This window comes from Gordionus sp. m RMFG-2023, chromosome 4 (genome assembly GCF_954871325.1).
Source record: "Gordionus sp. m RMFG-2023 chromosome 4, tfGorSpeb1-WG-v2, whole genome shotgun sequence".
Taxonomy (NCBI): Eukaryota; Metazoa; Nematomorpha; class Gordioida; order Chordodea; family Parachordodidae; genus Gordionus; species Gordionus sp. m RMFG-2023.
Window position 1 is genome coordinate 9,929,359 of NC_088778.1, and position 22,414 is coordinate 9,951,772.

General features: G+C 26.0%; 1 protein-coding gene across 1 annotated transcript; it reads left to right on the forward strand.

Moving 5' to 3' along the window:
- Positions 1-338: 338 nt before the first annotated feature.
- LOC135929004 (heme-binding protein 2-like) lies at positions 339-4,949 on the forward strand. Its single transcript, XM_065465492.1, has 5 exons — positions 339-435; positions 1,935-2,128; positions 3,938-4,068; positions 4,500-4,663; positions 4,829-4,949. Exons 1-5 carry the CDS (start codon positions 380-382, stop codon positions 4,914-4,916), a joined length of 633 nt encoding a protein of 210 aa, XP_065321564.1. The 5' UTR covers positions 339-379; the 3' UTR covers positions 4,917-4,949.
- The last annotated feature ends 17,465 nt before the right edge of the window (positions 4,950-22,414 follow it).

Consider the following 22,414-nt stretch of genomic DNA (forward strand, 5'->3'; position numbering starts at 1 on the left):
TTCAAATTTAGGTTAATAATGTTTAAATTTAATTATTTTTTAAAACCGTTTTGAACCGGTTTAAAATATTTATAACGGTTCGCTCTTTTTATAGTTTCTTTATAACGGTTCGGTTACGGTTACGGTTCAGAAAATTATAACGGTTCATTCCGGTTTGGCGGTTCGGTTCGGTTCGAAACCCTGCTTTAAAATACAACTATAAAAATTTTATTTATTTTCCGCATGTTTTAAGGTGGCATCCCTAATTAACAATAATTTACTCAATAATCGATATTTTTAATTTTTAAGACAAAATATTTTCTCAAACTAACAAACTACAAAAATATATTTGTCAATGAAATATTTGAATTTAAACATCTATTTTTGGCTTCTCTGTATTATGAATGCTGGTGGAATCTTTGATCCCGTCTCTGTAGGAAATTCAAATGGACTAGAGTAAAAAATATTTTATAAAATAATAATTATTTATACTTTGTTAATTTTATATAAGAATCCGTTGTTGTAACATAAATAAGAGTGCATAATAATTAAGGTAGACCGAATTTGGTAGAGGACTCAGATAGTTTTATGCAGCGCTCTAGTGTATAGGCATAAAGAATAAAACTCACGTTTTTTAAAGAGGAAAATGTAAGTTAAGACTTTTGATCAAAAAGTTTTAAAAATAAGATTAGAACTTAAATCGCTTCCATTTTGAATTTAAACGCTAGCATAAGTATATTAAGGAATAATTATAGAGTGGTATTACCTTTTAGTTCAAAATTACACTTCTTTAGATAATAATTTAAAATTTTTTAAATTATGAAATATATTATGAATATTGTTAGATCTTTGATATAGTATAATCAGGACCGCAATCAGAAACTTTACAGGGGCGGGTCTAATTTTTAAAAAGCTATATTAGGCCAAAATTACTTCTTAACGAACCTTTCAGACAATATATAATAGTGTGGTATCATATTTATTTTAGATATTAATTATGAGATATTCAGCATATTAAATATTTATAGTAAATCTAGATAAATATATGGCAAATTGATGTATTATTTCTTTTTAAATTAAAAATTATGTTTATAAGTAGGGAAATGGGCACGTAGAACAATTTATATATATTAAAAATAATAAACTCCCAAAAATAAACTTTGTTTAGACAATTGACAATTATAATAATATACTTGATACCCCTATTTGACAAAATTTTCTCCTATGTCAACATAATATAATTTTATACAAAAAAATATGGTTTTCTATAATCTAAAAATAAGTAAATTTATATTACTATTTTTTTTTGTCTAGGTTTTTAAATTAATGTTAAGTACTATAAAAATAATATATCAAATTAAAGCCTTTCTATTCTATCATCCATGATTTTGATCAAGATTAATGAAAATAGTGCGATATGGGTATATTTGTCAGTAACTTAGGATCATTTATGTCGATCAGAATATTATTTCGCAAACTTATACAAATAAAAGGGTTGAATTAAATTATGATAAAAATAAATTTAACTTATCAAAATCATCCAAAACTAATATTATGATTATATTCGCAAATATAAAGAAAATAATGTACCCTGTATGTCGAATGTGCCCTGTTTTTTTTAACTTGAAAATTTAAAATAAATATTGAGTATTTTTTAAAATTAACATAAATATCAGGTAGAGAGGCTAGCTATCTTTAAATTAATGCTTATTAATTTTATAAGGGGATTCTTACAAAATCCTCTCTATGTGCGCCCATCTCCCCGACCCAAAAAGTTATGGCCTTGCGAATAATGATATAGAGAGAAATTATAAATAAATTTGCATAAAAACAGTCATTATATAGTGTTAAAATTTTCCCTTTCATTTAAGAAAGTATTTTTTTAAACTAAAACATTTGATTCTAAATTAAACAAAATATAATATACAGAAATCATTTACAAGAATTTTTTTTAGACGAAAATCTCCTTATTGTAACGATTATGATTGTCCATCATTCACTTTGATATGTAAAGTAAAAGAATTCGAAGTTAGGAGGTACGAATCTAGTACCTGGGCTTATAGCGAAGCAGAGGCTCTCAGCAAAATTACTGCTATCACTACCGCATTCAACAAAAACTACCGATACATCTCCGGGAATAATGAAGAAAGTTTTACAAACGCTTTTCTATATAAAAACTGATAAATAATTTTATTATAAATACTCATAAATTAAATTATAAATGGAAGCCCCCTGGACTCACCACCTTTTTATGCAGGTATTGGCATTTTAGTTTGAAAACCAACTCTAAATTTATTTATTTCGTAAACAATACTCATACTCAATTTCCTTCAGTGGTGTAGTGGGGAGGGTACACCGTGCCGCTGGAGGAAATATTTAGCGTGCCCTTTAGAAAATTTTAAAATATATAAAGGGCAAAAATTGTATCAAATTTATTTGCCTCAATATTAAGGAGTTAACTCTAGTATACAACCTTATCACATTAGAACACCGGACTAAAAACAACTAATTTTTTACAATTTTTTATTGAATTTTTTATGTAAAATAAAAATATTTAATTTTATTTATTGAAACTAAACTACATATAACATATGCCTTTTATTTTGAGTGATTATGAAGATTAATTTCTATATTTAAATAAATTCGTGCCGGGCTGGGTCGGTAAATTTTTTTTAAAAAAATTTCAGCCCGGGCCGGGCTTGAAAAATTAGGCCCGATGATCACTAATGTTAGTGACTACCTTTATTATTTTAGATGGATTTTGAAACACTCGTATTTTTATTATTCAGATATAACTTTACACCTTTGATTATATTTGCAGCTTTTATTTCAATTTATAATAACATATTCTTATAAATAATTATTAATAATTTACTAAAATTTGCTCCAAGTTTAACCAACATTGTAAAGCTTTCAAAATATTTTTTTTATCTAAATTAATTAAATATATAACTTTAAGATTATGAGAAGTATAAATGAGAATAAATATAGAGAAATGAACCAATATTGATATACAATACTTATACCTTTTTTTTTAAATTTGAAAAAATTTTCATAAATACTTGATCACATTCATCAAATTACATTTGTTTATTTCCTATGTATTTTTTTTTATATAAGCAGACATTTTCCATTGAATTTTAATTAGGGTTTGATGCGAGACATTTTAGTAAAGCCAGGCCATTTTCTGATAAAATTTTTTTTATCAGATGTTGATGTAAGACACTCAGGGAAGGGCATATTTCCAAGAAAATATATTCGAATACAAACATCAAAAGTAAGCATTGGAATTAGTGATCTGCATCGGACATATTTTTTAAGCTTGGCCTGGACCGAAGCCCGTTCGGACCGGGCTGGATACGGTCCGGGCCTATTTTTCAGATCTCTAATTGGAATATAAATTATATAAAGATGTTAAAAGAAATATAAGTGAATACTTACAATTTAAAAAAGGAAGGTATTTATACTTTGAACACTTTTTAGAAATGGGTATTTTTTTATATTAGCAATAGCAATTTTATTAACAAAGATATTTTATTAAATATTATTTAACAATTATATAAATACTAATATAGTATCGAAAAATAAATATTTTTATTTTAGAATTATATCACAGACACAGAATTTTAATATAATAGAGCAAATTGAAATCATAATAAAGTATGTCCATTTAGATTTAATTTTGATCCTCAATTACTTTTCAGCGGTCAAAATGCTTTTTATTTATTAGTATATGATTTAAATATAGAATTTTTTTTTGTCAATTCAAAAATTCTTAAACCCGAGCTGAACCCGGAACCAAACCCGGGTGCAAAAATATTTCCCTGAACCGACCCCGAACCGAACCCGGGCAAAAATTTTGCTTTCGCATCCCTGCATTTCTCCATGGCTGGTAAATAAACAAAATAGTTGTGAATCTTTTTCGTTTTTATTGATACTTAATCAAATTTTATTTAAGATTTAACAATCCCCATGAGCCTTCCGGTTTTAGTCCGGGAAAGATTACCGTATAATAATTGGTTTGCGAAAAAATCATACAGAGTGTTACTCTATTTGCCTAAACATGCGCCTACTCCTTCTAACCACGAAGTTAATTAATTTTTCCCTAGGAATCATATTATTATTTTTTAAATATTTATTTATCTGAACTATAAATCACTCTACTTTTAAACTAGTAGAATATACATAAACTTTGTAAAATATTCATAAAATTCTCCAGATCAACATCATTTTTAGCCTTGGATTCATAGTATTCATAGTCTTTTCGCTAGTTATTGTTGCCCGAGTTAATACAATCATAAGTCTAATACGTTTGAGGAAGGCATGAGTAGAATTGTAGAGAATGGGGGGGGGGGAGGGATTTTTTCTGAAAAGTTGATAGGAAATTATATAGAAATTATTTTTTCCTTTAAATTGATTCAAGCGCCAGTAGGGAAATATTACAGTGCATTTATTTCAAAATGATTTTTATTATTTTTTTTACAAATAAAAAAAAAGTATAAATAAAAATGATTTAAAAGGTTAAAATTGCAAAATTAGAGTCTAAAACATTTTACGTGTATTACTATGTGGGATCCTTATGGTCATGGTATTATAATCATAATAATTTCGAAGTTTTGAACGCCTTCTTACAAGAGAACGGAATTGATCAACCCTCGGAATATTACGTAGCCGGTTATGACAAGTTATTTTTGATAAAATGAAGGATTTTTTTCTATTTTTCCTCTATTATATATTTTTTTAAATTAATAATTTTTCTCTAATCTTTTTGTTTGGATTCTTAACTTCTATTTGTTATAAAATCAACAATGAATCTTTTATTGTATTATTAATTATTAAAACTATTTAGTCAATCGAAGTTATTGAATAGACCTAACGAAATATGGGTAGAAGCTCCGAAATCCCATGAAATATCGAAAATATGTTCTCAAGATTAATTTTAAACAAATTCTAATAAGACAATATTAAAAGATAGTAGATTTTATGCATATATAAGTTAAATATTATGCCAAAGCTTTTGTGATGGCTACAAAATTGTAACACATTTTTAAACCATTTTGCTTTTTGTTTATCAAGTGACCAATATAACATCCGTGGGGTATCCAATAAAAATAAGGAATGAAAATTTTCCTGTCCAAATAAAATAGGAAATTTTTAGATCATGCTTTATTGGTGTGGTCGTTTTGTGTTTTAATCAAGGAAGCTTTATCTAGCTAAAAGGTGACGATAAACTAAAATTATTCTGATAATTTCTATCTCTGGTGGAGTCAAACTTATAAGTTGAGCATTCGCTCATAAATTTAATTAAGATTTAATAATATTACTTTTCAGGATTTTATTTCTTGTTTTATTTATCCGAATTTATTATATAAAATCTACCAACTATTTTTAAATATAAAATATACATAGGAGGGTTACGAAAAATATTTTGAGTTATTCATCCCAAATTTTCGAGTTTTCAATCGGTCACGCCATCGAAAATTTCTATTTAAGTATTTTTGATTAATATGAGGGTTTAATGGTATGTCACAGACAGAAAACACTTAAAATATTTTATCGAGTGATTCCCCTGGGAAATTTTTGCTTCACAAATTTGCCATTTTACCCATTTCCATATTTTCCCACTAGTAATAAATTAGCATATATGGTTATGGCAATTATTCTAAAGCTAATTTCCCCACCCCCCTCTTTCCCCGGATTTTATTTGGTCTTTTAGATATTGAGCTATATATCCTATTAATTATATAAAATTTAAAAGATTACTTTTGCTTATTAACCAACTAAAAAAGTTGGTAAAAAATTGTTTTTGATACTTTTAAATGGACATTTGATAGACAATATACATAGAAATGTTTCTTTAAACAAATTTTGAAACAATTGGCCCAAAAGATGAAAAGTTACAGAAGTTAGCCATTTTACCCCATCTGCCTATACATAGAGTGTTAATGATTTCCGGAACCACATTATTCACTTAGATTAAAAATGTTAAATTTTATATAGCTAAGAATATAATATATATTACCTAATACAAATATCGTAGTGCACAAATATTTCAAGCTTGTAAAATTTAAAATAAATGAAAAGAGAATATTTTTAAAGTAATCTTTATAAATAATACAAAAATAATAATCAATATTTATAATTTTAAATTTAATATACAAATAATCAATTTTTGATTAAAAGAAATGATAAATTTATTGAATTCTTCATTTTTTTGGCTAAGGCATTTTTGTTTTGCGTATGTTGTGATTTCAAGTAAACATTAGAGAAATGGAAAATACTTTTCCTCCAGTTGCAGTTATCTTTTAAAGAGAAAAAAATAAAATTATATTAATGAATGAATGAATTGACAAGCAATTCTCTTTAAAAAAGTTGTCACATAAGGTTCGCAGGGTCTCCCTCGGATATCAGTAAATATCATGGTAAATATAGATTTTATATATTATATTTAAGCCAACGTCATAAATGTTCACCAAAAAGGAATTGGTATGTCAATATTTTATAAATTGAAGAATAATCAAGTTAGAGAAAAATTTATTTTAGAATATTTATAAAATTTACAAAGTATGATAGCTACATAAAAATAAATAGATGAATATCTGTTTCGTATAATCAGTCTTAAATAGGGTAAAGGTGGTGGGGGGGGCGGGTTACTATGGCTCAGTGAAATCTTGGAGATACATTAAGTGAATATACATAGTCTATATCTATGTTATATTTGAATCATTTATATTTTAGTTAGCTACTGCCTATTCTAATGCTTGCAAAATGTGCTTTGTGAATTATAATGTTTACCTATTATGAAGTATGGGTTTTGATTAGTTTTAACTTTTAAATAGTCACTTTGGGAATATTCTAACGTAAAATTTTGTTCATACAGAAGTACGCGTTATTTTGGTCAAGATTTTGTGGGAATCAACATAATTTGCCTGGCATTAAACCAAATTGATTCTCGTTGCTGGTCAGAAACCTTAATGTTTTTATATTGTTTTTTTTTATCTTGCCATTATTATAAGGCCTTGATCATAACATCCGAGCAAATTAGAACAATTCTCAATTTATTTATTATTTTTTAGATAGAGGGAAGATATCTATCCTTCATTTTTTTAGTGTTGTTAAACGGATTTGAGTCAATTTTTTAAAACCTGGAACTATAATTTATACAGAAATATTATGCATGCCTAAAAATTTTGTTCATATATGGCACAAAGGTTTGAACATCTACTAACAAAATCTCGAGGCTCTATTTTTTGGCTAAAATATTGAGTTAACCCTTTTTAAAAAATCAGCTCAAATCGAGCCGTTAAACAACACTAATTTTCTTCCTTATCCTGCCAGAATTGAATATTTTCTTCAACAATCTTACCAAAGCTTTTATATTGATCCGAATTTTAAACCTTTAGTAAACTATGGTATTTGACCCCATAGCCTCATCTTTCTAAAAATTTACCTTTTTAGTTAGAACTCTTATTGGTCAACATTCCCTCTATTTCATAAGGCAGCATTAGTAAAATTCAAATTTGCTATTAAACGACGTGCTAAATTGATTTTGTATTTCACTTTAAATAACAATATGTGAAGCAATCATTTTTGATATAATTTATTCCGAATTCTCAATGAATAGCTTTTTGTAGTGCTTACCTCATGCTAATTTTAGTTTCAACATTTCCTTGACATTGTCACATTCCAAAATTTATCATTTTTAATTTATTATATCTATCAACTTTACCTTGGTTATCGATATATAATAGTTTTGCCTTCCTTCGTGCTTTTAAATTGTACTTCATCTTTCTATTTTATCAGGCTCCTCTTGACCTCTCTCTAAGCCTTGTTATATATAGATATATACTATAAGACTTTTATCAAATTCTATATAATCTTATTTTTATACCTTTATGTCTCTCAATCCAAGCTAAACATGGGATTATCAAAGGGTATAAGGAATTTTGGGTGGCTTTGACCATAAATTTTATTAAAGAGGGATTTTTTTTATTAGCTTCAAATAATAGTAAATTTTCCATAGGACTCCCCCCCCCTTCTCCCACCTCTTTGAATGGCTTTCTATTTTTTATATATTCAGAACATCTCAAACGTATTTATTCTAACCTTCTTTAAGGTTCACTCTAAAAATACGTTTATTTTCCATTCTTGGAGATGTTAATAAAAAAAAATTTAGGCTATATTCAAAATATATAAAAAATTTGATTCGTAAACTTTTGAAACTTTATCGAAAAAGAAGAAATAAGCTATATAAACATAAAAATATGTCCAAAATATATTACTAGAAAATTTAAAAAAAAATTTATATGATTTTATTAAAATTTTAGAACTTCTAAAAGTTTTAAAACTTTTAGAATATTTTCAAGGATTTTGGACATAATCTTCTAATACTAGCTTATTTTCTTTGAAGATATAAATTAAAAATTAGGTTATTTACGTTGACTGTACGAACTAATTGAACCGCATTGAAACTGAAAACTATAAAGTATTGTACAGTGTTTTTAATTTTAAATCCATTGGTAACCGTCGTTAGTGTCACTGGGTTCGTCGTTGGGACGACTCCGTTTGTTAAAGATAATGTCTTCATCCCAACACTATCATTGAGAACTTTGTTATTTTAATAATGGAGAAAAATATATATTTCATAACATCATTTTTAATTATTATAAAATTGTAAAAAGTAGTTCTTGCATATTATTTTTAAATCAAGAATTTTAGTGTATTTTCATATGTTTTCATATGTTTTCCTAGTCTATATATGCAATATAGAGTGTAGACGAAGGGTGGGGGGGGGGGGGGGGTTGTACTACCCTTCCCCATAAAAAATATGATTAGGTGGAATTTTTGTTTTAATGCTTTTATATGGATATCTAGGCAAAAATTTGCCCTTATTTCTTTCAAATTGATAAATTTCCCTACTTAATTCTAATTCTATAAAATAATCTCAGAAATTTCTTTTTCTATTTTAAAACAATTCGTGAAAAAATTTACGAATAACAACATTGTAAACACATTTCATTTATTAATACAATTTTCACAAAAAGCGAGATGGTATAATTAGTATAGGATCGGCATTTAATATTTTATATTTTCAATTGTAATGCTCAATTACACTTAGTATTATTTCTAAAATCACTCAACTAAATGGCTCGTTTTAAGCCGATTTTGAGAAATGGCTAACTCAATATTTTATACAGAAAAATATTAAACAAGTTTTAATACTTTTCTCATAGATCACAAAGGTTTGAACATCTATTAACAAAATTTCGCGACCTAGGCAATATTTTGCGGGATAAAATATACACAAACCGTTTAACACTATTTAAGGGGTAAGAAATTAATTACATATATCGTTTTCAATTTCTAATTCATATAATTTTGGTATCGCATTTTTTAAGATGCGACCAGTCTATATGACTAATTTTTATCTACCAAATTATAAGAATAGAAAAGCTACAGCATGAGAAAACGAGTCTCATATTTTGAAGTTGTGATAAAAAGTTGATTTTATTAAGGATAGGACCTAAATATTAAATATATAATTAATCAAATTTATTAACTTTACCGAAAAATGTGAAATAAGCTATTTTTAATGTAAAAATAAATTTTTTTTTTGAATTTACAAAAATTTATTAATTTTTTAAAGAAATTAATAAAATTTTCTAAATTTGTGAAATTTATAGCAAATAAAAATAATTAAGCAGTTATATTAATCAAAATTGGAAGTAATAATTTGGTAGGAATTATAAATTCCAAAATTTACAAAAAAATTTAAAATATATTGTGGATTTTTCATTCTATCTTTTGATATGAATTTTATTTTATTTAATTAAATTTATATATATATAGAAATTATATCATATCCTTAACTTTATTGCTTAATGATTGATTTAATATCTCCATTATGAGCTCTTGATATGAAACAAAATATCTCTTGCAAAGCATTCTAAAGATATTATTCTAAAACATAGATTATAATTACTAAAAAGTTAAGTTTTATGCCTTTCATGTTTCTATATTTTAATATTAATATTTTAAATCCATGTCATGAAAATTTTTATATTAAATTTATCGTTTCAAAAACATTGGGGGTCATTTATATCAAAATTTCATAATCCCTCCGTGTGATTTGATGGTGCGAGATTTAGAAATCTCGTAGATCATAATCACACGTGACACCGGATCCCTTTTCGCAATTGAAATAAAAAATAAAACTTAACCTCAAATTTCTTTCAAATAAAATTTTTATTTATGAATAATTAAACTATATAATGCCACCCCGTTGGAAAAAGTGTAGAGTCTATGTTTGCACATTTATAGTTTGTCGAAAAATTCTTTTCTAACTAGCAATAATTGGCTTTAAGTTATTAGTTTATTCAAAAGGCGTGACCGATCCAGGAAGTATTTTTTTTTAATCTATCTGAAATATTTTATATCTATAAATATCATAACAATTTATTTTACCTTCAAAAGTGTCGTGTTACTTTTTTTATATAACCTGGTTAAATTTTAATTAAAAATTTAGGTCATAAAAAATATTCTTATTTAAAAGAAAACAGAAATAAATTTTAAAAAAACACAAAACTTATTTGTCAACAATTTGGATTATCGAAAGAGTCAATATTAATTTGTTAGACCCGAGCCCCTGATAAAAGTTTAATCTATTACAAAATATGACATGGTTAATAAATTATTTAAACGAATATCTAATTATGATTTGAGAATAATAAAAATAATTATTATATAGATTTGTTTTCTTTCATTTAAAATGTGTTAGGGGAGCAGACAAATGTCTCTCATTACTTGTTAAAGAAGCCGGTGTAGCAAATAATAGTTTGGCTACTTTCGCTATTTGGTTCTACTTCCTAATTTTTTAAAAACGTTTCTTCTTTCTTTATTCATTTTTCATGTGATATTCAATCAGGGAGAAAGGAAGAATGGAAAATATAAATAATAATTTTTTATGGTTGGACCAGTTATATTTATGATGCTATACAATCCTATACCGGTCCTTTAAAATAACACTTGAGGTTACTAGTTCTCAAGAGGTGGGTTGTTCCCAGGTGCAAATTTTTTATAAGGCGAATTCTGCCAACAAAAATTATTTCTATTATCTATAACCCATAAGCTTTTAATGATATCATTATTATGTTAGCCTGATGTATTTTTTTTATTCCTTCCTACTATTTTTTTATAGAGAATTTTATATTCTTGAAAAAAATGAATTTTACTTTTCTTCAAAAATAAAAATAAAGGTTGTTAGATATAAGCATTTATTTAAAATATAATTTAAAAAAGTTACTTTACCAAAAATATCTAATACCTTATTGCATATTATTTTACAAGTTTAAGTATAAATATATAAATAAAATAATTAAAGAGCCCACCTAACCAATAAAAGAATTTTTTTAACACTTTAAGCGGGCATACCGGTAAACAGAATTTTTAAACAAATGGGCGGGCGTATATTTTCAAAAAAATGTGGGAATTTTTAGAAGATAAAAATAACCTAATGCAAAGTACTGTTGAATAAGATTTTTAAATTTCTAAAAATTTTAGAATTCGCCAATAAAATTCAAGTTAGAAAAAAAAATTAAGCCAGCTAAATTAGACATTTTACCAATGAAGTCAAAGAATTTATTTACATTAATTAAAAAATTTAAATTAAATTATAGATATAATTATGGTTCTTTTTTAGGAACACATTTATTAAACATAATTAATTCTTTAAATTTATCCTTTTAATATTATTTGAATATATTAGTAGATTATAGTTTTTAAATAAAAATTTTAGGCATTAGGAATTTAAACTGTTTTTTGATTGGTTCTCCGATTTCAATCCCTATGTTTTATATTTTTTATTAAAATTGTTAGACCCCCTTTTTATAAGATTTATATATAAATATTAAGCAAAGAAACGGTTTAATATCCATAAATTGATCATTAAGAGAGGAAAAGATAATTAATTGTCTAAAAGAGGTTTTTTTGGTTATCATATATCATAAATTCAAAAAGAGTTCTATTAAGATCGCTATACAATACTATATAATTTGTATACAAATATGATATTAATATTTAGGCTATATTGATATACTTTTATTGCTCGAATATAGAAATAATTTGAAATATTTTTAAAAAATAATCGTAAAATTTAACCATGTATTTATTTTCGATAAATAATGTAATAATAAATTGAAATGACTTACTTGTTATGGCAGCTTTTGATGTAATAACGCCTAACTTTATCATGCACATCCTTCCTGTAACTGTTAGAAGTAAGAAGGGCATTCCTAAATTCGAATAGTAACATTTATTTTAAAAAATTGCTGATAAATTTGATGCAACATGAATAATAATACCTTACTATTAATTTATTCACTAATAAATTAATTTAAAATTGTATAAATATTTTACTTATTGTTTAAACAACTAGTGAATATCAATTTAAATTGAGTGTAATTAAACTTATAACAACTCAAACAGTTAACATTATGAATGATTAACATATTCTTTCTTGAGAAAGCTTGGATATGATTTTTGCAAAAGTATTATACATATTCGAGGTTTAATAATCGATAATTTTTTAGTTTAACATTATTCAATAATATTATTCACCTCCTTTAATCTGATCCGTCAAACTTTTAATGACCTTCTAACCCATTTCAGCTCGCCCTGTATACTTATTTTCCAACACATATACGCACATATTAATGTGAAAATTTTAACGCTTTTACCTAAATACAATTAAGTAATAAAAATGGCCTAGCCAGAATAGGTTTGTTATTATTTTAGCCGGCCTTCAAACCCCTCTTAGCCAATAAAGCTGTAACCCCTCTGAAAGTTATTCCCCTGAGCATTCAAAAGGGAAATTAACCCTCCTTTATAACCTTTTTCTAAAATCTTTATTAGATTACATAATAAATTCATTACATTCCATTATAATAAACACAATAGTATGGTAAAATAAATCTAATATTATTTTTATAATAAGAAAAAATGATACACACTCAGACAGGAGTGTATACTCGGGGGGGGGGGCACCCTGACAAAAAATTTAGATGCCTGCTTAAATATTTTTCAAATGAAAGGTTCTTGATAATCAGGCAGCACTTACAAATCTGTAATTATTATTATCCCGCAGAATCCTTTCGAATATATTTCAAATCTTGATAAAGAAAAATTAAATATTTGGCAGAATTGTGACGATGTTAAACCTATGATACAATACTGGTTGAATTCAAGTTATGATAATATCTAAAAAATGCTAGATATATTGGATAATTTAGAACACATTGTATACCATTTTCTTAATATATAAGAATGATTATATATTTTAACAATTCTACCCATTATTATTCCAACCAATAGAAAACATTTTCTTCTTTAACAAGAATAACATAATTGGGAACGAAATCTATTACCTCTAAAAATAGATTGAATGGGTGCCCTTCTTAATATATATAAAAAGTTAACGCCAAGCAGTAATGAAATCTTTGAAAAATGAGCTCTCCATAGAAGATTAAATTTCAGTTTATAAATTTTTGATATGCATCTTATTATAATTTTTTACCCATTTTTAAACCATATTTTTTTTTATGAATACTTGTAAATTCATATATATGCAATAATACTATGCGTATATTTTCAAAATTTAAATTTTATTTAAATATAATTTAAATTTAAAATGTTTAATTTTTTTTTACAAAGTTCTTTTTAGAGAAAATTATTTTATAATGATTCATAAGCCAGATTTTTTAAATCTAAAAATCGCGTTCAAAGAATGATTTAATATTTGTAATATACATTTAATATTTGTATATTAGAAATCTCTATTTTATAGTCACTAATTAATAAATTAATGAAACTTAAGATATTCTTAAATAACTCCAATAATATTAATTACCCTCCACCCCCCTACAGCGAATTCCTGTGTATGCGCCTGCCCTCTATACTAATTTTTAGATTGAGATTAATTACAACGAATTGATTAACACTAACGATTATAATTGTTTATTTGTTATTCCTGCTAGTGATTCAAGCCCGGCCTAAAAATTTTTGAGAAAATTGGCTCAGCTCGTCCCGATCCCGAACGATTTATTTATCTCGAAAAGCCTGGCCCAAAATAAAAAATATTTATCTCTCACGGCCTTGCCCGAATTTATTTAAATATAAAAAATTTTTTATTTTATGCAAAAATAAAATTTTAGAAATGAAAAATATAGGCACTTTTACTTCTAAGGATAAAAGATATTAATTTATTTCACAATTATATCATATCAAAATTTTAAACCTTACCCGGCCCGGCCCAAATTTTTTAAAAAATATTAGGCCCTATCCAGCCCGAACATAAATTGTTTCTTAAAAATAATCTCTGCCCGTACTTGGTTCGAACCGGATTTGTAGATCTCTAATTACCATTCTAAATTATGATGCCTGAAATAATTTTGTTAATATTTTGTTGAATGGAGGGTAAATAGTGTCTCAATTAATTGGAATAATATTCATAATTAATAATCAGAAAGATTTTCTTAACATCATTGATTAGCTATAGTATCATGGCTAAAGGAATATCATGGCCGAAGAGCGTAAAATTTAGGAAGAGGTAAGAAAGGGGGTTGTCTTTAACGAGTTTTCTATCATGTAGACCAGACCCATAGCCAGGAATTTTGAGTTAGGGGGTGAACTGTATATTAGGTGGAGTATAATATTGTTTTGAAATGGACAAATTCAGTAACTCATAGAAAACTTTTGCTATTTTTTGGGGAAAATTTTATATGCGATCAATATACAAAATAATACAATAATATATAAGACGATTATTATTTCTAAATTTAAACATACAAATAAAAATAAAAAACACAAATGAATTTAAATTTTGGGTAATTTTTTTCATAAATCATTATAACTAATTTTTTTTGTTTATATTCCATCAATCTCAGGTGCTAGATAAACTCTCTTGAGTGTAGAGCGGCCTCATAAAAAACTGTAAATATCCTAATGATTGAAAAATAGCATTTAGAGAATTTTTTAATTCAAAATATATAATATTTCTTTTATTCATGCGATTTTGAAAATATTAACTTTGTGATTAATATTTCATGATTTAATATCTCAATTATTTCATAAAAATGTTTTTTTAAAGAACTTCATGATGATTTTTATGGGTTTTACTAACCCTTAAGGATTTTTCTGGAGTCAGAATAAATTTTGTTATAAAATTTTCAGCCTTATCTTTATCAACTCGAATAAATTTTCACCTCGTTTAATTTTTAATATAACACAATTTTTAGGATCCGTTATATAGGTCTGAAGATACTTAATGAATCAATTGTTATTAATATTTTGTAAAATACAAATATCAGTAGCTTCGACTGGATGATGAGTGGGAACTTCATAATAAAGAGTTCTATTAGCTGGGCCGTGCATACGGTGGGGGAGGGCGAGCGGAGCAGTCGCCTTGGGCCACCAAAATAAGACAACTTTAATGGCCGCCAAATTTTGTAATTTTACTCAATTACTTTTAGTTCTTAATAAGAAATTTTTTGTATATACGACATATATTAAAGCATTATTCTTTTTTTTTGTAAAAAATCCATGTATGAATTTAATAAGGCTTGGTCTAATTATAGCAAAAAAATAATATTATATTTTAGTAAAAAAAAACTTAATTTATTTTTTTTATAGAAATTTAACATAATATTATTCGACCACATTCGTCGAATTAAGTATAGTAAAGTTCATAATAATTTTGGAAATTGAATTCAAAATGAAATTAACTTGATAAGAGATAAGATCGTAGAAGAATAAAAAATTGTTGTTTATTAAAAACGCAATATATTTTTCGTAATTTAGACTGCACACTAGACATAAGCCACCAGAAGCATAACCATTTATAAGATAAGCAGCAACCCGTTAAAATTTTGTTGGTTTTCTAAAATCAATTGGTAGTAGCATTTTTATCAATATCTAAAAAATTACTATTAAAGATAAAAAAAAATTGTCTTGGATAAGGTTACGATAATGGATCAAATATGAGAGGGCGTTATAAAGGGTTCAAGTTTGATAATTACAAATAAATCGGAGAGCGTTTTATGCTTTGTGATTGCCACAACTTAAATCTGCTATATGGTGACATAACACGATCATCATTAGTAACAAAATCATTTTTTATCGTTTTCCAACTAATATATATTCTCTTTTTTGTTTCGACTCAAATATGGCAAATTTTAAGGTTCATATGTATGTTAAATCCATAACCTGAAACGCGACGGGAGTGTGAGATATAGATTGTAAAAACTATTAGAAATCTGGTTGGTGATATTTTCAATGCACTAATAGACGTACCTGAAAAACCTATGACCCCAAATGCTGCCTAGAAGTTATTTCATTGGTTACTAATTTCTATTTTGGTGGAAAGAGTCATTACACTTATAGAAAATACTCTTAATTTAGACCGTTTTAAGGAAACGGCTTTCAGAATCTCCTTGACTCAGCGAAAGAGCTTGCGTAGGAATTGGAAATGTTTATAGATCCTTCAATAACATAATCTGTAGATGAAAAGATCAATAAAAAATTTCTTACAAAAGAAATGACATGCCTATACATGATCGTCAAAAAGAATAGGAGATTAAATTTTACAATACATTACTAGATCAAGCGAGAAATTCGTTGGGGAAACGTTTCCAGCAGTTAAAGCTCTTTAAAGATTTTTGGATTCTTATTTATTATACTAGTATTGATAAGCCTAAAAGAAAGCTAAAGGAAAAATATTCTCATTTAAATGTTTTATTCACAGATTAAGATATATTGGAATGCGATATTAATATGTAAGATCACTATTGAATTAAAATTTTTAGTAAACATATTAAGCAAACATCTCATAAAAACTCCAAGGGTGCGTCCAAAGTCAAAAAAAATTTATTTTTAAATTGTTCTCGCCTATACATTATGATTTCAAACTGATTTGGTAAATTTGCAATATTAAATATTTTTTTTAAAATAAAATCTTGACTTTGGACCCACCCTAATAGGTTAAATGAAGCTTTTCCAAATATATCCATTGTATTAATTACTTTAACCATTCCAACTACCGTGGCATGCATCTTCTCGCTCAAATTAATTGGAACTTACATAAGATATTGTATGGCACAGGAGACTTGTTAATTTCTCTTTATTTTCAATAGAAAATGATATCGACACATCGTTAGATTTACTGATATATCCTCCTTTGCATATAAGGTACGGAATTGCTATATGCTTAGTTGCAAAAAATTATCAAAAAGCGTAGGTAAATTGTGTTTTTTAAGAGGCCACCATATTATTTTTGCCGAGGGCCGCCAAATGTCTGGCACGGCGCTGTCTTAGAAAAGTAAAATAATACTTCACCAATAGCCTCATTCTAATAAATGATATGAGACTTTCCAAATGACCAGTCCTTCTTTTATCAGTCTTTTAAGAGTATGCTACGATTATTACCAAACCATATTGACTTTAAATACTTTAGATGTTTAATGTTTAATAGCTATATTTTTCTAAGAATGTTGATTTTTTTCATTTAGATTTAATGTATTAGAACTTTTTGTTTGAGTTCGGTCCCTTTAATTTAAATAATGTTTTATCATGGTGGCCTTAGGATGGGGTAGCAATAAAAATGCAGAGGAAAGATCACTTGAGGTCTTGTTATTTTTGGTTTTTCTAATGGAGAAATCGTTATTAGAATTTGAGAATACTTCACCGCCTTTAGAGCCACAGATAAGAGATGAACTCATGTTCCAGAATATAAGAGTTATTTAATTGGGAAGTTTGTTGCCAGTCGTACCTGTTGGTTCAAGGGTAGATAAATATTTGCCTATGTTGGGGCAATAACTTTACTTTGTTTTGAGTTCCTGTTGTGGTTTTTATTGTAAAGAACTTCTCTTTCGGAAAAAATATGATAAATAGTAAATCCCGCTCTTTTTTAGGAGGATTTGCAATTTTTTAAGTATAAAAAACAGGACTATGTGGGACAAATTCTATCATATTTACACTTTGTTTGGTTTAAATTATGAATGTATTGATTATCATTTATATTTATAAATTACAAATCTATCTATCTTTACTTCAATATTGATCCAATTCATATTTCCTATCATAAATCACAAATTTATAAATTTTAATATTAATGATCATAATCATAAGGTTTACAAATCAATTAAATGATTATGACACCAAGCTTCAAGCCTGAAATGAGCCAAGCTTTTGGAATGCCTATTCGGAAACTTGATTTATTCTGTTTGGTAGATGGTTTAAAGGAGAAAATAATAGTAAAATAAAGAAAAAATTGTAAAAATTATCATCATGCCAAAATGGGAAATGTAAAAGTTCTAGCTAGTTTGCATTAATATTTACAGTCTTACTTATTAATTCTTCGATTAATTCGCCAGCCACAAAAAAAGAATCGAATTAAACGCCAAATTAAAAAATCAACCAAGTTTCTAAGCCTTTTGTAATTTAGTAAGACAAAAAATCTGGCTATATCTGATTAGGAATCTTGACCAAGATATTTTAGCCCGTTCAAGTTAGGTCCTGCTATTTATATTCCTTAAATATAAATATAAATATAAATATTTTCTGTAAGCCTATGAATATTTCGCAAAGAAAATTTACTGATGAGTATACTATGTAATAAAGATTTAAGCAATTCATTCCCAATTTATTTCCATTAATAATTTTATGAATTTATATTGATTGAAGATCAGAATCGAAAATATTCTAGTAGTTCAATGTCACAAATGAGCATGAGTAATTTACATAAATCCCCCTACCCTATGGCATAGATACATTAATTATTTAGCAACTTCTAAATAGAAAAAATTAATTTTTTAATCATAATTTAAATTCCTGGCAAGGTGTAAAAATTTAGGAAAATTTTAACTCAAGCCTGGCCTAAAACTTTGACTACCATATATGTGAATATAATTAATTACCACTATTTGAATTTACGGTGAATTTACATAAATTAAAGATCTGTATCATATGTTTTGTTTTAATATTTCCTACTGCTATTGTTGTGTGTATAAATTATTTTTAAAGTAATATTTTGATAAATAATGCGTAATCATCCAATTCCTTTGATCAAAAATCCTAAATACACAAATTTTATAAAGATGAATGATAAAATTTTTTGTAATATTTATTGTTAGTCGTAAAAATATTCGTGTTATCATATATTATGCTTGGGAAAGGGGATGGGTGGAGGGGGGTTGAGGTATTTTTTCAGGAGGATAATATTGTTAGTAAAAAGATTGATATAATACACTAATTGTCTTTAATTAGAATATTCAATGTGCCAGGAATTGTTTTTGTATATATGGTAAAATATGGTAATAATGTAATTTCTTTTAAAGTATTTCCATATATTGTAATATTAAATTGTTTAACTTGTTTTAATTATTGTATTTTTTTAAATTTTATCAAAATGTTATTTTTGCAACTTAACCAATTTTAAAAGAAAGTTGTTTCTAATAGATTTGAAATATTTCTATAATATAAAATTGAAAAAAAAATTTATTTTTATTATTGTTTGATAAAATTTAAGTGACTCAAAAAGTTAAAATGTTATATTATTAATTTTGGTAGAGGTATGAATTGTAAAATATATTCGAAAATTTTATTTTCTTCGAGTTATGAAAATATTTTATTCTTATATTTTTCTAATATAACAATCACATGTGAAATAAATTGTGAATAAAAGATAAAGAGCCAATATGATAAATTAATGAAAATTGATTAATATTTTCTATGAAGTTCATAACTCCTTTAATGATCACAAGATATACAGTGGCGTCACATTAACCTCCCAAAGTCAAGGGGCTCAACTTTAAAAAAACGGATTTTTTTGTAGAAATTACTTTTTAGGAAACATTATCAAAGTCATCTTTTTTAGGAAATATTTTCAAAATTGCCTTTTTAGATGATATTTCCAAAATTAGTTTTTTTTATTTTAAATATCTATTTAAAAAATTAGGGTTTTCAAATTTTTCCGGGGGTTAGAGTCCATCTCCATTTAGTGATGCTACTATATATATGAGAAACATCATGGTTACAAAAATTATTAAGGGATAACATTGAGGATATTTTCAATATGTAGGCAATAAATCTATATCATTTAAGCAACGAGGAAGGTGTCATTCTAGTCTAAAGATAAAAGAAAAAAGACTTTTTTCAATTGTTGAAATTTTATATATATTACGGTCTGCAAATGGCAAAATTCTCATTAGGCATGACCCAGCCCTGTGGGAATTTAGTTCTTGTCTGGCCCGACCCGAAATTTTTATTCAGACTAGGTACATCAATTTTAAGATTGTCAGGCCCGGCCTAGTTTGCAAATTTTTTTAAATATAATCTTAGGGCGTGGTTAAATTAAAAAGACGATGCTTTTATGGATTATCATTCCCATGAAATATCAGAATTCATCAACAAATTTTACGAAATTTAAAAGCCTAATCCAAAATGGGGAATTTTTATTTCAACTACTTAATAATAACCATAAACCACAAAATGCTGATCTATAAAGCACATTTAAAATATAGTAAGTTTTTAAAATTATATTTATTTGGATTTAAGCAATTAAATATTGACACCTAGAATGAGAGAAGAGATTTGAATGCAAAAATCAACATTACTCTCTCAAAATCATATCTTCTCAGCAGCTGGAAAAATAATTTTGAATTACATAATTTCACAAATAATGAAAGAAATTAGTTTTGCTGTCATGGCTGATGACACTCACGATGTTTACTGATATGAGCAATTTATTGTATTTTATGTGTTAGATCATTAAAAACACCAAAGAGAATTTTTTACATCTTTTTAAATTATGATTTGGGGAAAGTGATTGATAAAATACAAATAAACACTCTAAATAACAATTTTATAAATGCCATTTGTTAGTGGCATAGACAAAAGGTGGGATATAGGTTGAAACCCCTCCTACCTGGAATCAGAGATTCAAAAATATTTTGAAACGGGAAAAGAACATTCATGTTTTTAGACTAGAGGAGACCAGAGATAGTTGAGTCAACTTCCAAAAAATTCAATAATATTACTAATCTGAATAAATTAAACATCCTCTGAATCTTAAAAGTGTAGCTATTTAAAATAGTTAATATATTTTATACTATAATTTTTAAGAAATTTGAATCTGGGAAATTTTTTTTGACTCAGCCATGCCATATTCTGGTTTATAGTTTGTCTACACATAAAATAGGGATCTAAGTATAAAATTAAATATTTTTGATATTGTTGTAATACTAGAAGCTTTAAAGTATATTGATAATATCATAATAAGCAATTTAAGAAAAAATTGAATATAGAGATTTTAAGAAATTCTAAAAAATTTTATAGAGAAAAATTAAATTAAATATTATTTAAATATTAAAAATTAAATTAAATATTATTTAAATATTAAAAATTAATATTTTAAAAGAATATACAATCTTAAAAGTTAATAATTTAACTTAGAATCAAACACACCAACCGGATTTAAATCATGCTAAAATTGATATCCAACAATATATTTTATCGCATATACTTTAAATTGAGCCAACTATATGATTTAATTCGTGCTCATGAAAAGGATCGTTTTTGGCATTAAAGCATGTTAAAATATATATTGAATTAAAAATGGAAACATGACTGATTAAATTCACTGGCTCTATTGAACGTTGAAAAAAGTAAAAAAATTTTATAAAAATTGTTTCAGCCCAAAATTTATTTAAAATATATATAAATTAATTAGTTTTTTAGTATTATATATATTGTCTGTTATTTTTTATATAAAATATATTTAATATGCGAAAATGACCAATAGGAGCACAAAACTTAATTTGTCTGTCAAATAATTTATTGACCAATAGGCATAGAGATTATTTTGTCTGTCAAATAATTCATATATATTTTTTTTTACCATTTTTAAATATTTTTCATATTATAAAATCGACATTTTTTTATTACTTTTGTAATAATTTACTCAAAATTATTTTTAAATCTGCAATAGCAAATATTTAACATGGTATCATGTCAATTCGGCGCTGAAAATTCGGAGCAGAAAATTCGAGGCGGCGACAATTCGGCGAAGCGTCTATTTAGCGCGTATCGAATACAGCTGCAATTTATTATAAATTTATTAGTATTAAAAAAAGGGATTAATAGAAATCATTTTAAATGTTAGTCCTATTTATTATTTCTTTATATTTTTTTACAAAAATCTCATATTTACTAAGAAATTTAATAATATCAAAAAAAATTAACAACCAATATTTATACCGATTTCTTTGGTGGACAATTTAACACATATTATTTTGGCTAAGTTTTTAAAAATAGACCCAAATCGGTCGTTTAACATTTTGATTTGTATTTATAAAAAGACTTTTCTCTGAGATTTTGCTAATTCATC

What these genes read in the sequence shown, in the direction of transcription:
- LOC135929004 (XM_065465492.1), top strand. Translation starts at nt 380, where the DNA reads ATGAATGCTGGTGGAATCTTTGATCCCGTCTCTGTAGGAAATTCAAAT. An exon ending in GGAAATTCAAATGGACTAGA is followed by an intron (nt 436 to 1,934) that starts GTAAAAAATATT and finishes AATTTTTTTTAG; the next exon opens with ACGAAAATCTCCTTATTGTA. An exon ending in CTACTCCTTCTAACCACGAA is followed by an intron (nt 4,069 to 4,499) that starts GTTAATTAATTT and finishes ATGATTTAAAAG; the next exon opens with GTTAAAATTGCAAAATTAGA.